The 14073-nt window shown below is 35.6% G+C and overlaps 1 protein-coding gene across 1 annotated transcript in view; it reads right to left on the reverse strand.

Moving 5' to 3' along the window:
* The window catches only part of ryr3 (ryanodine receptor 3), a 131984-nt gene that overhangs the window by 82070 nt on the left and 35841 nt on the right, over positions 1 to 14073 (reverse strand). Inside the window, exons 9-20 of the mRNA XM_017302123.1 lie at positions 13141 to 13240; positions 11837 to 11930; positions 10260 to 10334; positions 9197 to 9353; positions 8050 to 8214; positions 5777 to 5898; positions 5513 to 5693; positions 3750 to 3885; positions 2323 to 2418; positions 2125 to 2243; positions 1809 to 1942; positions 453 to 694 (exon numbers count right to left, since the gene is read on the reverse strand). Of these exons, the coding sequence (XP_017157612.1) occupies positions 453 to 694; positions 1809 to 1942; positions 2125 to 2243; positions 2323 to 2418; positions 3750 to 3885; positions 5513 to 5693; positions 5777 to 5898; positions 8050 to 8214; positions 9197 to 9353; positions 10260 to 10334; positions 11837 to 11930; positions 13141 to 13240 (1621 nt within the window). The remainder of the gene's footprint in view (positions 1 to 452; positions 695 to 1808; positions 1943 to 2124; positions 2244 to 2322; positions 2419 to 3749; positions 3886 to 5512; positions 5694 to 5776; positions 5899 to 8049; positions 8215 to 9196; positions 9354 to 10259; positions 10335 to 11836; positions 11931 to 13140; positions 13241 to 14073) is intronic.

Consider the following 14073-nt stretch of genomic DNA (forward strand, 5'->3'; position numbering starts at 1 on the left):
TAAATAAAGAGTAAAACAATATAATTTGATTACAAATCGAAACATCTTTTGATTTTTTTTGTTATTGTTTGTTTTTAGAAACTACAGTAAAAAAAAAAAAACATTTCAAGAGGAAATCTGAATCTTGATCCAATACTGACTTATAATAATATAGATTTTTTTTTTCTAACAATTTTCTACCTTTATTTGTCATTGGAAAACTTTAATGAAGTACTGAATTATGTTTAAAAAAAAAAAAAATAATATACATTCATATTTAAAAATAAGTCAGTGATTGTAAATTTCGAGTTTAAGAAGGAAAAAAAAACATTTTTTACTACAAACATGTGAAATACTTTAAAGTTTAGTTGCTTTTTCACACATCCAACCAAACCGGCTTTATACAGACTTAATCAACAGTAGGAAAACTGAGTTATTAAAGAAAGCCCAGGCAGTTTAACCGAGTTCCCCACCTGACCACAGATGAAGTCCATCAAAGCTGTAGGAGTAAAGGTCATCCCCAACGCCGTTTCCACCCCAGCCCTCTCCTCCGCCGGGATACGGAGCGTAGCCTTTGGTGTTGGCCCAGCCCACTCTCAGGTGGGTCGGCTCTCCGGTCACAAAGTGGTCCACCTGGTCGATGACCAACTCGTAGTACCACTTCTTATACTGAGCCGAACCTTCAGCGATGCCCAGGAAGATGTTGGGCCTCATGCTGGAGTCAAAGGCAGAAGATAAGCAGGACTGTATGTTAATACTAGATTATATATTAATACTAGACTGTATGTTAATACTAGATTATATATTAATACTAGACTGTATGTTAATACTAGATTATATATTAATACTGGACTGTATGTTAATAATAGACTGTATATTAATACTAGACTATATGTTAATACTAGACTGTATGTTACTAGACTATATTAATACTGGACTGTATGTTAATACTAGACTATATATTAATACTAGACTGTATTTTAGGGTTGAAAGATGTAACAATGTCAGTGTGTCCAGTATTTACATCGCTAATGTTTGTTTGTCAATATTCCAATTGTTATGAATATGAATTTTCACATGCTAATGTAACACAATCACCCTGACGGAAAATCCCAAAGTAAGTAAATAAAATAAATAGGTATGTAAGTAAAGTTAGGAAAGTAAGTAATGAAAGTAAGATAAATGAAGTAAGTAAGTACAGTTAGGTAGATAAGTAAAGTAAGTCAGGCACCACAACCCACAAAGTATTAAAAGTCACAGTGATGGAAGCACAGACGAAAAAAAGGAATTAAAAAAAATATGCATAAATTCCCATTAATACCGTCTTCACAATATTTACCAATATTATTGCATCAGCAAGATTTTCTAATATCGTGTAGCCTGTAATAACCGAACAACATATTTGATGTGTATTGATGATTTTAATGGCATTTGACAAAATGTAACATTTACCAGTTTCATAATTGTTTATGTTTTTATTTTTTTTTACGATTTAAATCACTTTGAACTGCTTTGTTGCTGAAATGTGCTATAAAAATAAACTTTGATTGATTGATACTGTATATGTCTCTCAAGGAATAATCAAGAATTTTTGTTGTACATAAAGAGACAGTTTCAAAAATACTTTTCTGAAATAAAAGTTTTGATTGAAAAGGAGTAGCTGGAAAGAAAAAGTGCTGTATAATCTACCTTTTCTTTCAAACGTCAATTTGATCTAACATTAGTAAACATCCATACAAACAAATCTTTATAGACACAAAACAAGCAATTTGTGTGTATATATTTATATATGTATATTGAAATAAACAACTTTTCAACGTGTTTATTACCTTTGAACATCGTTGACCAGTCGKGTCTGGAGCAGCAGGTCCCTTTTTGGCAGCAGGTTGTCACAGATCAGATTCTGATTGGTTCTCACTGCCACCCCATTGCACACACACAGAGAGCACAGCACATCCAGAATCTAAAGAGCAAAAAGTCAGAAGAGGTATTTTCTTTTTTCATTCATGCAACACATTGTTTTAACTCAGTAAATGCTGTAACGGGTGTTATAATTAAGTCTYGTTTCTGTTTAAATCCAGAATGATTTTTTGACAATGATGAATGCGATTAAAGATAAAAACCAGACCAATTTTCCCAGCCCACCTTGTGGTTGCGTCCATGCTTGTAGAGAAGAGAGATGATRGATTTAATGTGACCTTTCTGAATGATGTTCAGGGCTTCTGGACTTTCCACCAAGATACAGTGGAGGACTTCTAGGATTCCTGCAAAACAAAGTTAAAACAAATCATCCGTCATTCCATGTTTTATTAATTAGCAGAAAAACAAAGAGACTTGTGATACCTGATGATGACTCCATTCTTTCCAGTTTGCTGACCAGCCAGTCCAGGTTTCGGGAGAACTGGGTGCAGTTGGTCCGGTTTCCACGAATCAGTGCAGCTGAACAAAACACAAAGTTTGACTCAACACAATGTTTTTTTGAACTGTTGGGTGAACATGAAAAGCTCTGAGCTCTATAATTATTTAGGATTTCTCTTGGACTTTCTTTGCTACTTAGACATTTAGAAGCCTTGTTCCATTTTGTTTCAGGGAAACCAGGTTSACTAAATGYCAGCAAATCCACTTTCTGAATACTGATTTTGACCAACAYTGGGTATCAAGAAAGCTCTAATTCAGCATGAACACATGAACAGAGCCACACTGGTGACCAAGAGTAAATTATGTCAAAATAAATGACATGAAGGTAATTTTTTTMAAGAAAACAATGGCAAATTGKGATTTCATTAGCAGTTTAATTGTATGCTTGGGCTGCCATAYAATCTTGTAAATTGTATGGACTCAACTTACATTTAAGCTCAAAATTATTCAMACCAAATTTAAATTTATTTTTACAGATAATTWAATTTTTCCTATCATGTTTTTCTCTGATAAAATGCCAAAATCTGGTAAGCAATTATAAGAAGCATTTGATTACCATAATGATTTTTCTAGATATTAAGATACTTTTTWAAAATATTTATTAAAATGTCAATGAAAGCAAGATACACTTGTAACGCCTTCTCGTTTTTTTGTAGATACCCGAGTCAAGCTCCAAGAATCAAACAAATAACTGGAAATCAAAATCCTMCAGAGATTTGAATGATTTCAAACACAAATTGATTTTGACACGTTTTAGAGGAACATCCGTAATTAATGTCAAATTATAAAACTGATGCTTAATGAACAAACTAAATAAATAACTTGGACTATTAAGCTCGTTTCCCCTTTATACTGAAAGGAAAGGCAGAACAAGCAAATCATCATGAAAATCTGCCTCCTCAGAGGCAACCCCACCGAGGGGGCAGCAATAATTTACGATTAGCTGTGTGTTTGTGGACTAAACCTGTGCACACACGTGAGCGGCTGCATGATAGGGAATGATGAATGTAAGGGTGGTCAAGGTGAGCCTGACCACCCTGGAAGAATGCCAGCAACAGGAAAACAAAACACCCACTGAGCTTTAAAGATAAAAACAGTGGAAAATTTAGGATCCGRTATGGTTCACGTGACATACAAGTTATTTATTTTCAGACAAATGAATCTGCAAAAAGCTGTGAACTTTAAAAATGCTCAACAGAATGCTAGYGAAGGATGAAATGAAGGACTGTAGAGMGACGAGAGAAGGAGTCCAAAGRGGAAAAAAGAGATTCAGGGAGGGATGATAAATACTTCATGTCCACTCAGACTGAACAGGTGCTGACAGGAGATATTTTCTGTGATCCATCACTCACCCAGGAGTTCATAGAGGAGGTTGAGGATGTCCTTCCATGCTGCACCAGCTTCCTCCCCGGCCATCTCTCCGAAGTGGGCCGCACTATCATACAGGTTCATCCGGTCAATGCATTTGGAGAGCAGGGCCAGCATACCCTGACGGAAAATACATACATTATTATGTATAGTTGTTAATCATGAGATGTGGAATTTGCTTTATGTTCAGTATAAACTTGTATTTTGTCATATTAGAAACATTTTATGTAAAAAAACAAACAAAAAAAAACACAAAGTAGTGCTTATATTTGTAGTGGAAGTAAATTATTACAAGAATTCGACATTTATTTGGCAGAAAATTTATATAATCTGCAAAGTGTTGCATGAATAATGACAAAATAAAGAACTGTATTGAAATATGCAAGTATAAACACGTAGGCCTGTCACAATAATCAATAAATTAATTAATTAATTGCATGATCAATTAAAACAAACTCAATTATTTCCATTGGCATAATTTACCATTTATCTTTTTTTCACTTTCTACCAAAACCTGGAAGATAAAAGTTTTCAGTTTGGTGTTTTGGTCTCAACCAGCCCTTTTTTTGAAGGACAATTTTGTTTACAAAGACTTCAAAATTCATTTTATTTGTTGTTATGTTTATTTATTTTGGATATTTAAAATGTCTTCTAGTTCTAGTGATAAATGTTCAACAGAATTTATTAAAAGCTTATTCATCTTTTATTTTTCATTACCATTATATCACTTAAAAATGGTCTCAAAACAACAATATTATCGATTATCGCAATAACTTCTGGAACAATTTAATTTGTCATCGTGACAGGCATATAAACAGACAAAGATTTTACGAAAGTGATAGTTTGTTTATTGTTAGTCAAGACATTGAAACGTTATTTTGTTGTGGTTATCACAATAATGCTGTTTTTTAACTTTAATCTTTTTGCTTTTGTTGTAATTATTTTTTAAATAAGATATTTAATTTTGTTTAATCAATTTATCCCATCAATAAATACTAACTGATGGACTTCCTGTAGTCAAGTCAGATTTATAAWAGCTAGCCCTCTGATTGGTCCTTGGGAAGGAAATTAAGCTTGAAAACAGAAAACTGAACTAAAATGAAAAAAGGTCRAAGTGCATCAAACTAAACCAATTCTGCAAAATGACTTATAAAAGTCAGTTTTATAAGTAAAAACCGATTTATAAGTAACTTTTCATCAAGATATGATGGCAACGAAAGTTTTAAAAGCCTTCACTATTAGAAAAATAGTAAATTCTGGAGTATTATTTTGTAAATGGCATTTCCTTTGTTGAAAGCAATTTATGATGATATTCATAAATCATCACAAACTGTAATGGCTTTAGTCAAACCCGTGACTATGTCCATATTTATGGTTTTGTACCTCAGGAGTCTTTATAGACTCCACTTTATAAATTAAACTTAAACGGATTTATCCACAGTAAACAAAAAGCCTTAGTTTTATATAAGATAATTAAAAACTGTAATTTACCAAAACCATCCCTCTAAAATCTTTAAAATATAAAGTATCAGCTAAGATTATTTCCATATTTACATTATTTTTTTTTCTATTTTGATAAGTCATTTCAAGATTTTTCTTCTGATTCTCCAAACTGAGGTTAMTTTGAATTTTTCCAATAAACTGAAGATGCTGCCAGATTCTTTAAATCCCACATAACATTATTTGCCAAATAAATAATGCAGAGTCTGGACTAACCAGACTCTGCAGACTGATTCAGCCGACTTACCTCCTCCTTGAAGAGGTCTTGTCGTTTGATGAGCGAGCGAAGCCTCGCCTGTTTTTCCTCGTGCTCCAGATCTACGTCGGGCTGCTTGAAATATTCAATCAGATCGTTCAGCGTCTGCAGCACCTCTTCAACATATCCGGCCACCGCATTCGTCTCTCCGGCTGCAGCGCTGTCCAGTGCCCTGAAAGTCAATAATCAGACTTTTCAACGTTAATTTGATTCGCTTTGGAATCACATGTWGGCGCTGCAGTGTTTTTTACCCACTTTATGAAGTTTTTGAAGAGGAATGTGGTGTTTCGGATGATGCGAGCAGCCCGAGACTCCTCATGCTGGCAGCGCTGTAGGATGAGACCATCATCCATGTGGCCCTCAGAGTGAAGGCAGGCCTAGATCAGAAAAACGTGCATAATGTAAAAAAAAAAAAAAAAATTTTGATTGGAATGACTGAAATATTACCTCAGATTCACAAAAAAAAAAGAAAAAGCATTGAGAAAAAACATGAAAGAACTCTGAGTCGGTGGAAATCCAGCAGCTTAACGATAAAATAGGGAGAGATGGATATAGTTGTAAACTGGCCATCACCTTCAGCTTGTCAGGCGTTTGGCCAACGCTCAAGCCTGCAGACGCTGCCTTGCATCATCACAAGGTATCATCTCTGCAGGGAGACTCGGCCTTSAGCAGCAGACAAGAGCCAAACTCATTTACTGTCCAAGCTCAAGTGCCCATCACTCCTAATGAGACAATTTCTGCTGCCAGCCGTGTAAAAGTGAAGCCTGGGTTTTAATAGTAATATGAGCTGTATAAACAAGTTTGATGGACTGTGATTTGATTTTGCAAATGTCACTTTTGTCCAGGACTTTTCAGCCTTCCAGGACAATTTTTCCTTGTGGCAAACAAAACCTTTAAAAAAAACCCTGTTCCCCTATTCGCCAGTGGTGGCGCTGCAACAAGCACTACAGAAGGAAATGACATGAAAACCTCTGAAGAAGAAATTAGTGCTACTTTCCTCTTCACAAAATGCAAACAAAAATGGAGTCATGTCAGATTTTAGTGGTTGTAGGATTTCTCCGGAGCCATTTCACTGCAAAAGCACACAATCTTACCAAGTACTTTTGTCTAGTTTTGTAGTGCAAATATCTTAGTAAGCTTGAATTAAGATAAAACTAACTAAAAGTTACTTATMAGCAAGCTATATAAGCTTATTTCAAGAAAATAATTCCTTCATAATGATTAAAAAATACTTGTTCCATTGCCAGACTATTTCACTATTCAAATAAAACAAGCCTCTACATCTTGCTGAAAAGATACTTGAAAGTTAGTTTTGTCCTATTTCAAGTGTAATTAGATATTTGCACTAGAAACAAGAGTAAAACTATTTGGTAAAATTTGGTGTCTTTGCAGTGGATCCCACTAGCACTAGACTCTTGCATTTTATCTACCCAGAATCCCCTGCACTTTAGTCCACTTCCTGCTTTTGGAGCGGTCTCCAGTCCACTTTGCATTCACATATGCATTCAAATTGCACCCGAGTTCAATTCAACCGAACCGAGACTTAGAGTTTTAGGTCAGAGGTCACTTTTTTGGTCCACGTTAAGAGTTTGAATGTTTATTCACAACTCCCCAAATTAGCTTAACTTTCTAAGCAAATGAACTAGAGTTTGGTGGACTAAACTCTGTGGACTAAACAGGGCTGGTGTGAATGCACCCTTATATTCCATCATTTCCAGTCCCTTCTGCTCTGTTACAATACCAGTAACACCATCATGGTACCACACTGGTCTTCATTGAGTGTGTTGCCAAATCTTCCACAAATGTTTGTGGAAGCAGATGACTAGATTTTAGATTTCAATTCTACGATTGYAGATATCCATAGTTACTTTCCACTATTGGTTTATATACTTTATTCACCTGRAATCCACTATAAACATATAAATTAATGGATTTAAGTCAGTGGCGTCCAAACATTTTGAAGTTGAGAGAACTCGAGGRCTTCCATTTTTTACATTTTTTTATTAAAACTGGAAAGATTTATTTTTTAAGACATTTATTGTCTTTATTGCCTCGATAATATACCAAATAGACAAGATTTTAATAAAACATAGTAGTTAAACTTTTTGTAGAAAAGGAATCTGTAAATGAATTGTGTTTCTGTGTTATTTTCAAAAACTTTATTGGGGTTTATTATTCTTTTTTTTATCACGTTTGGCAACACGTTGCACAGCGTAAAGTGTTATCAATGAAAGCAGAAACACAGTTAATAAAAGAAAAATACTTTTCCTTGTAGCTAAATGAATAAAAGTAAGATTTTTTTGTGTAAAAATATCAAATTAATCGAAAAGTCACTCCATTCTTCTATTGTGGACCAAGGGGCCAAACAAAATCATCTGAAGGGCTGCAAATGGCCCTTGGGCTACACTTTGACATCCCTATTTTAAGTAAAATGTACTAGATAGAGTCAAACCTTTATAAATTGTCTAAATAAAGGCAGACCAAAAGATGAGTGAAATATTTATTCCCACTGCAAACAAAATATTTACCCTTCTTTTCAGGGGACCAAGACGAGACGATTTGGCATCAGGCGCCAGGTAGGACAGCCACAGTCCGGTGGCCACGTGCATGACAAAACAGACGGAGTCACCATACTTTATCTCGGGGACTCCCATCCCGTCAATATCCCTCTTCATGCCAGAATCGCCTTTTTCCTGGTTTATTCAGAATGAGAAGGAAAACGAGGTTTAGCAAAAAAAAAAAAAAAAAAGCAGAAAGGCCAAATTCATTCACATGGCTGGAAATACAACAAAGTCCAACAAACACGATAAAAAATTGGCATTAGATGATAATCACAGGTTGAGGACATCAGTTTCATTGGAGGCTCGGGCAGGGATCATTAGCTTGGCCACTGCTCAGACGGAGATGGAGTGATTCAATTGATTAATGTCAACAGCAAGTTGGGAGGAACATATTAATGCAATGTTGAGCACGACGAGGAGTTGACCTTCCTCGATAAAGGAGCCGATGGGGTAGAAAAGATGGAGGGATTAGATAAAAATAGAGTAAATAAAGACTATAACTATGAGTCCTGAGTAATAACTCTTGGAGTGGTTATTGGCAGAAGGGTCATTACTCTCTGCTGTCAGGAGTTTTATAAGACTTTAGATAAAAAGGTTCTGAAGGTGACTCATGCAGCTCATTTCTGGGAGTTTTTACTAAGGAAAACAAGCAGGGATTGCTTGCATAATAAAACAAATAGTCGCACAAGATGAAAAACAAAACAAATTCATTGTGTACTATAATCCAACACTTKGAAAGCTCTCGAGAGMACAGCCTGTAAACCTGCAAACATGCACATCATGTCACTAAATAAATTGTTTTCCACACATTTTCCAAAGTCATACACTTTCAGTGGTTAAATTTGAATTAGATGGTAAATAAATCTCGATGTATTGATACATTTCTCTTCACATTCTCTGTGAAAAGAAAAGCGACTTGAATCAAAACTGGACAACATGAATGTTTGCTCTAATCTGCCAACAGTGCAGTTTGTTCTGCAGCAGAGAAAAGGTCAGATTATGATGGTGACACAGTATCTCATTAGAGGCTCCCTGAAACAGTCATAGCTGCAACACAAAAGCATGCTTATGGAGTAAAAACAAGGTCTAGTTAAAGTCTGAGAAGACAAGTAACCTTGGATGGCTTAAAGCAAAAAGCAGTGGCTTTGGTGTGGCACTTCTCTCTGTCCTCCAGAACCAAACCACGGTCTTCAGTCAAGGCCAGATAGTGACCAGTGGAGAGATGACGCAGGCGGAAAGACTGGCCCCATCGAATATGGCTGCCGCTCCAGCTAAGCACACAGAACAGATGTTAAAAGCTCTGAAACATTTTTACATAATAAAATTAGTTAATTCATGTTTAGCTGTACAGAGTTTCTTCCAATCAAAATGTCTTTTTTTGGACAAATTTCACTTGTAAATACTGCATTTTATTTCATATGATCCCAAGTTACCAACACTTGTTTGGTAAATATTTCTGAGTTTTCTCAAAAGGGCTTTTATGATTATGTGCCATTTGAAAGTTTTCAAACCTACGCTCTGTTCAAGCATTTAATTTTTGCAGATTCAGATACAAGCAGAAAATTTTAAGAAGACGAGTTCATATTTGACTTCAATGTCCACCCTGCMCATCGAAATATAGTTATTTTTCTGGAATTTATAATGATTCAAACAGTTGTGATATTTGYTGAGTTATTTAGGCAACAAATCTCAATTGGCTCAATCACAGGGTGWAACGGTATGAAAGTCACAGTAAAGATCTGCGTTTTCTCAGAGATAAACTTTACTGTCCACATAACGAGGAAATATCAGTAAGAGCAGTCTTCTGTTTTTAAACCCCATGAAATCAATCAAGAAATTCATTAGAAATGTAGTCATAGAAACATTATTTTATAAAGGACTTTCCCACAGACAGTTGATTTAAGCTATGTGGTAGCACCGTCTAATTTTAACAATCCTGTTTYCTATCATGCTTTGATAAAAGCATAAAAAACCAGAAATGTCAGACAGGACTACACATTCTGCAGGACTTAGCCAGCTAATTGGCAGTGACACCTAAAGACRGAGGCAGGGGAGCTTTAAATATAGTCTACAGTGCTCGACACATTCAAGAGAGGTGAGCAGTGAAATTTACCAAGCTTGAAAAAGTGTGTGTGAGACATATCCTCGGTCCATTCAGCCATTTTGTTCTGTCTTACCTGATCCTGAGAGGCTCCAGTCTCCACAGGGAGCGGGCTCTTGACGCTCCCTTCCCCGCCTCGTAGTTCACTATTCTGTCAAAACAACAAYAAATAGGGGTTTTCATCATTCTGATTGCTCAAATCATATCAAATGAAGAGGTGGAAGAGAAAACACCAGTCACACAAAATGTAATACATTTTTTAATCATTTCATGCATAGTGGTCACTACAGTGGACAGCTATCCAAAAGCCATTTTCTTGTGCTTCTTGTGGATTTTTATGCTATAAATTCACACAGACCACTGAAGGGGACACTAATGCATCATAAAATATACCATCAACTGCTGGCCATCAGCTGCAAATGCAAGAAATGATTTTTGTTAAATCCAATATGGCCGATAGACAAAAAAGCATGCCGACTGACCCGGTCCCTCCTTCTACTGTAGACGACGCTTACAGGCCAAAAACATATTGTGACATCATTTAACCCCTAAAGAACAATACCACTGATGTATTTTTCAAATAACAACTTTGTATTTGGAGAAAATTACAATTGATCACCTTAATTTTTTTTTTACAAATTTCTTTCCTACCTTTCTTTATGCCTTAAGAAAATAAAAAAATATTGAAAAAAATATAATTCATAATTCATGAATTCATGAATGAAAGGATTAATTAAAGAAACGGAATGAAATTAAAGCAGCAATATTGCTTAACATTATATATCTGTGTATATGTTTATGTCAGAGGGCTTCAAATAGCTTTTTTTAATATAAACTTACAAAAATAAAGATAATATAACATGATATAATGCAATATAAATAGATAATATGCATTTATTTATTTTATTTATAAAATATGCTGCTGAATTTTTGTACTTAATCTTTAACTTCCTGTGTTTAGATACAGTGGAAACCAGAAGCACTGCTCAAAAACACCATTAAATTGCTTAATTAAATATTAAAAAAGGATCAAATATTTCCTGTTGTATGTCAAGTAGGATTCCCAAAATATTTTTTTAAATTCATAACTGAAAACTCATACATTTATTGAGTATTTGGTAGGTTAGTAGATTGAGTATTATTCAACAAGTTTCTGACAGCATCTTGTGTAATTTCCTCCTGATAGAGGTGGTGTAACTGAGTCAGGTTTTTTAGGTTCCCTTTCCGTCACACACCTTTTAATCTCTGAAAGGTGTGTGACCTTTCAGAGATTAAATGTTCCATGTTTGGAACATTTAATCGGAACATTAAATGTTCCACATTAAACATGTTTGCGGAACATGTTCCGCAAACATGAAGAATTGCTCCATGTTTGCGGAAGTATGTTACTGGGATCAACACAAAACACTGATTTTGTTTCTCTGAAGCCACTTTGCAAATAATGTATTGGTATATTTAGGGTAATTTTCAATTTGTAGAACTCATTTAAACCYAACWTTTTAATTTCAAGGCTCATAWAGTCCCACTCAGCAACTAAAGACCCCATCTTCATACGTATGACCCCTTTCTCAAAGYTTTGGAGAACAAACATATTCTCTCAAGATGAWCTACGTGTGTTCTAGATTTAAATCTCTTCAGCAGTTTATTACAAACCTTTGCTCCTCTTCACTCTTATCTGCTCCAGGGTTCGTCAAGCTCTCGTCGTGACCATGACAGAGACGCATCACATGCCCGCCAATCAAATACCCTTAGAAAACAGAAGCAGAACGGAGATAAACGGTAAATGGAGTGAATTTATTTCATGCTCTTTTAGTGATCCAGAAGCGGTTTACACTAGAGCCACTACTTTTCCCACTGTGTTACAGTTACCTGACATAATAACATCACAGTTTTAAAAGGAACCTATAATTCTTCGTTTAATATATTAGGAAAGGCGCACAAAGCGGTAAAAGTACCTGACCAAACATTCTAGAGCTCAGTTTGGGTTGCTAGGTGACGTGCTGGACTTCCGTGAGGTTGCTAGGTAACGGGCTGGGTTTCTCTGGGGTTGCTAGGTGAGGAGCAGTTCCTGCTGATTTGTAATGTTATATTCCGGAGATTTTTGAAACGGCTCATTTTCCAGACACTGAAAAACATCAACTTATTACTTATAACTTATTATTACTTGTTGCTTATTATTTAAGCGCTTGGTCTGTTTTTAGAAGCAGTAGAAACCCAAATGGAAGTAAATTGGGACATTTTCTGAATACCTCCCACTTAAATCTTTCAAATTCTGAAAGAAAATGATGTAAACATTTGTCTGTGGCTACGTTCACACTGCAGCCTGAAGTGATCCAATTCCTATTTTTTGTGAAATCAGATTTTTTTTGCYGTGATCGTTCACACTTCCAAAATATGTCCGAYTTGTATGTGATCTCCAGTGTGAACTGCAAACGACCTAAAAGTGTCCCTCGTGCGCAGTAGAGGGCACAGTAATGTTACATGCTCAGTGTTTTGCCAACCGCCAGAAAAAAGAATTGCTCCATGTTTGCGGAAGTAAACAAGGATGCTAACGRTGGAGCATAGCTTACGATTTTGGAGTTGTTGTCCAACAGGAGTTAGCACATTAACAACTTAATCCTCATTACAGTCCGCCTTGGTTGTTTTTCTTCCCCCTTGTGGCTATCAGGATGCAGAATAGTGACATTTGTCGAGCATCAGTGACATGCAGATCGGATTAATGCGACCTGGACATTAGGTCACATTTGAATCGGATGCGTATCGGATATTAAAGTGGCCTGAGCCGCATTTGAAAAGAATCCGACCTGTGTTGTTCAGACTGTCATGAAAAGATCAGATCAGGGTCGCATTACATAAAAATAATAATAAATAAAATAAACGGAATCGGGTCACTTCAGGCTGCAGTGTGAACRCAGCCTAAGATTGTTGCTGTCATTGATGGAGGATGAAGGACCCACCTACAGCCATGTTGCCTGACGAACACGTAGGCTGGACGTTCCAGAGGGTCTGCATGAAGGAGGCGTCTACCTGAATGTTGCCGTTACAGTTCGAGAGATGCTGAAACAGAAAAGCAGGTTGAGCGGGACTTCAGATAGAATGGAAGACGACTGCTGCAGACAAAACAATCTATTACATTTAGCTTTATTTATGCATTATTCATAGCAACATTCAAGTCATTCAGGCCCTGAAGCAGTAAAGCAGCACCATCACACTTCCACCAAATGTTACTGTCAGTCTGATCTGAAATGCTCTATAGCAGATTTAACAGAAAATTTCACTTAGTTCACAGAATATTTTCCTAGAGGACGTCACCAGAAAAGTATGTGCATCTCTGTTGCYGGGGTTAAGCCGTGGAATAGTTTTGCGGAAAATCTTAAACTAAGTAAAAACATAAGATTCAAAAGGGAATAAAAACATAGAATTATTGTAAGTTAAACTGCAAAAAGACTAAATCTAGTTTCAGTATAAATATCCTTGTACTCTTAGAAATAACTTTTCTGCAACACACTGGAGCTTGTTTTATGTAAGGAAACAATTCCTTAAAATTTATRAAAAAGTACTAGCTCCAGTGGCAGATTATTTCACTTGTAACATGGGAAAATGTTTTATTATAAGTGAAAYAATATGCCACTGAAACTRGTATTTTTTTTCATCAATTGACTTAAAATRAGCAGAAAAGTTACTTTTAAGTTAGTTTYGTCTTATTTCAAGTGTAGTAAGATATTTGCTCTGGAAACTTGACTAAAAACATTTGGTAAAATTTTGTGTCTTGCAGTGTATAAATATTTGACATCTGATTGAAACCTTCATGATGGCAATTTAGCTACTTTGGTTTTTTGTTTCTTTTTCTGTGTGTATTTTGTTAATATTTCTCATGTTAAAGCTATAAA

The sequence above is a fragment of the Poecilia reticulata genome, linkage group LG21 (genome assembly GCF_000633615.1).
Source record: "Poecilia reticulata strain Guanapo linkage group LG21, Guppy_female_1.0+MT, whole genome shotgun sequence".
NCBI classification, from domain to species: Eukaryota; Metazoa; Chordata; class Actinopteri; order Cyprinodontiformes; family Poeciliidae; genus Poecilia; species Poecilia reticulata.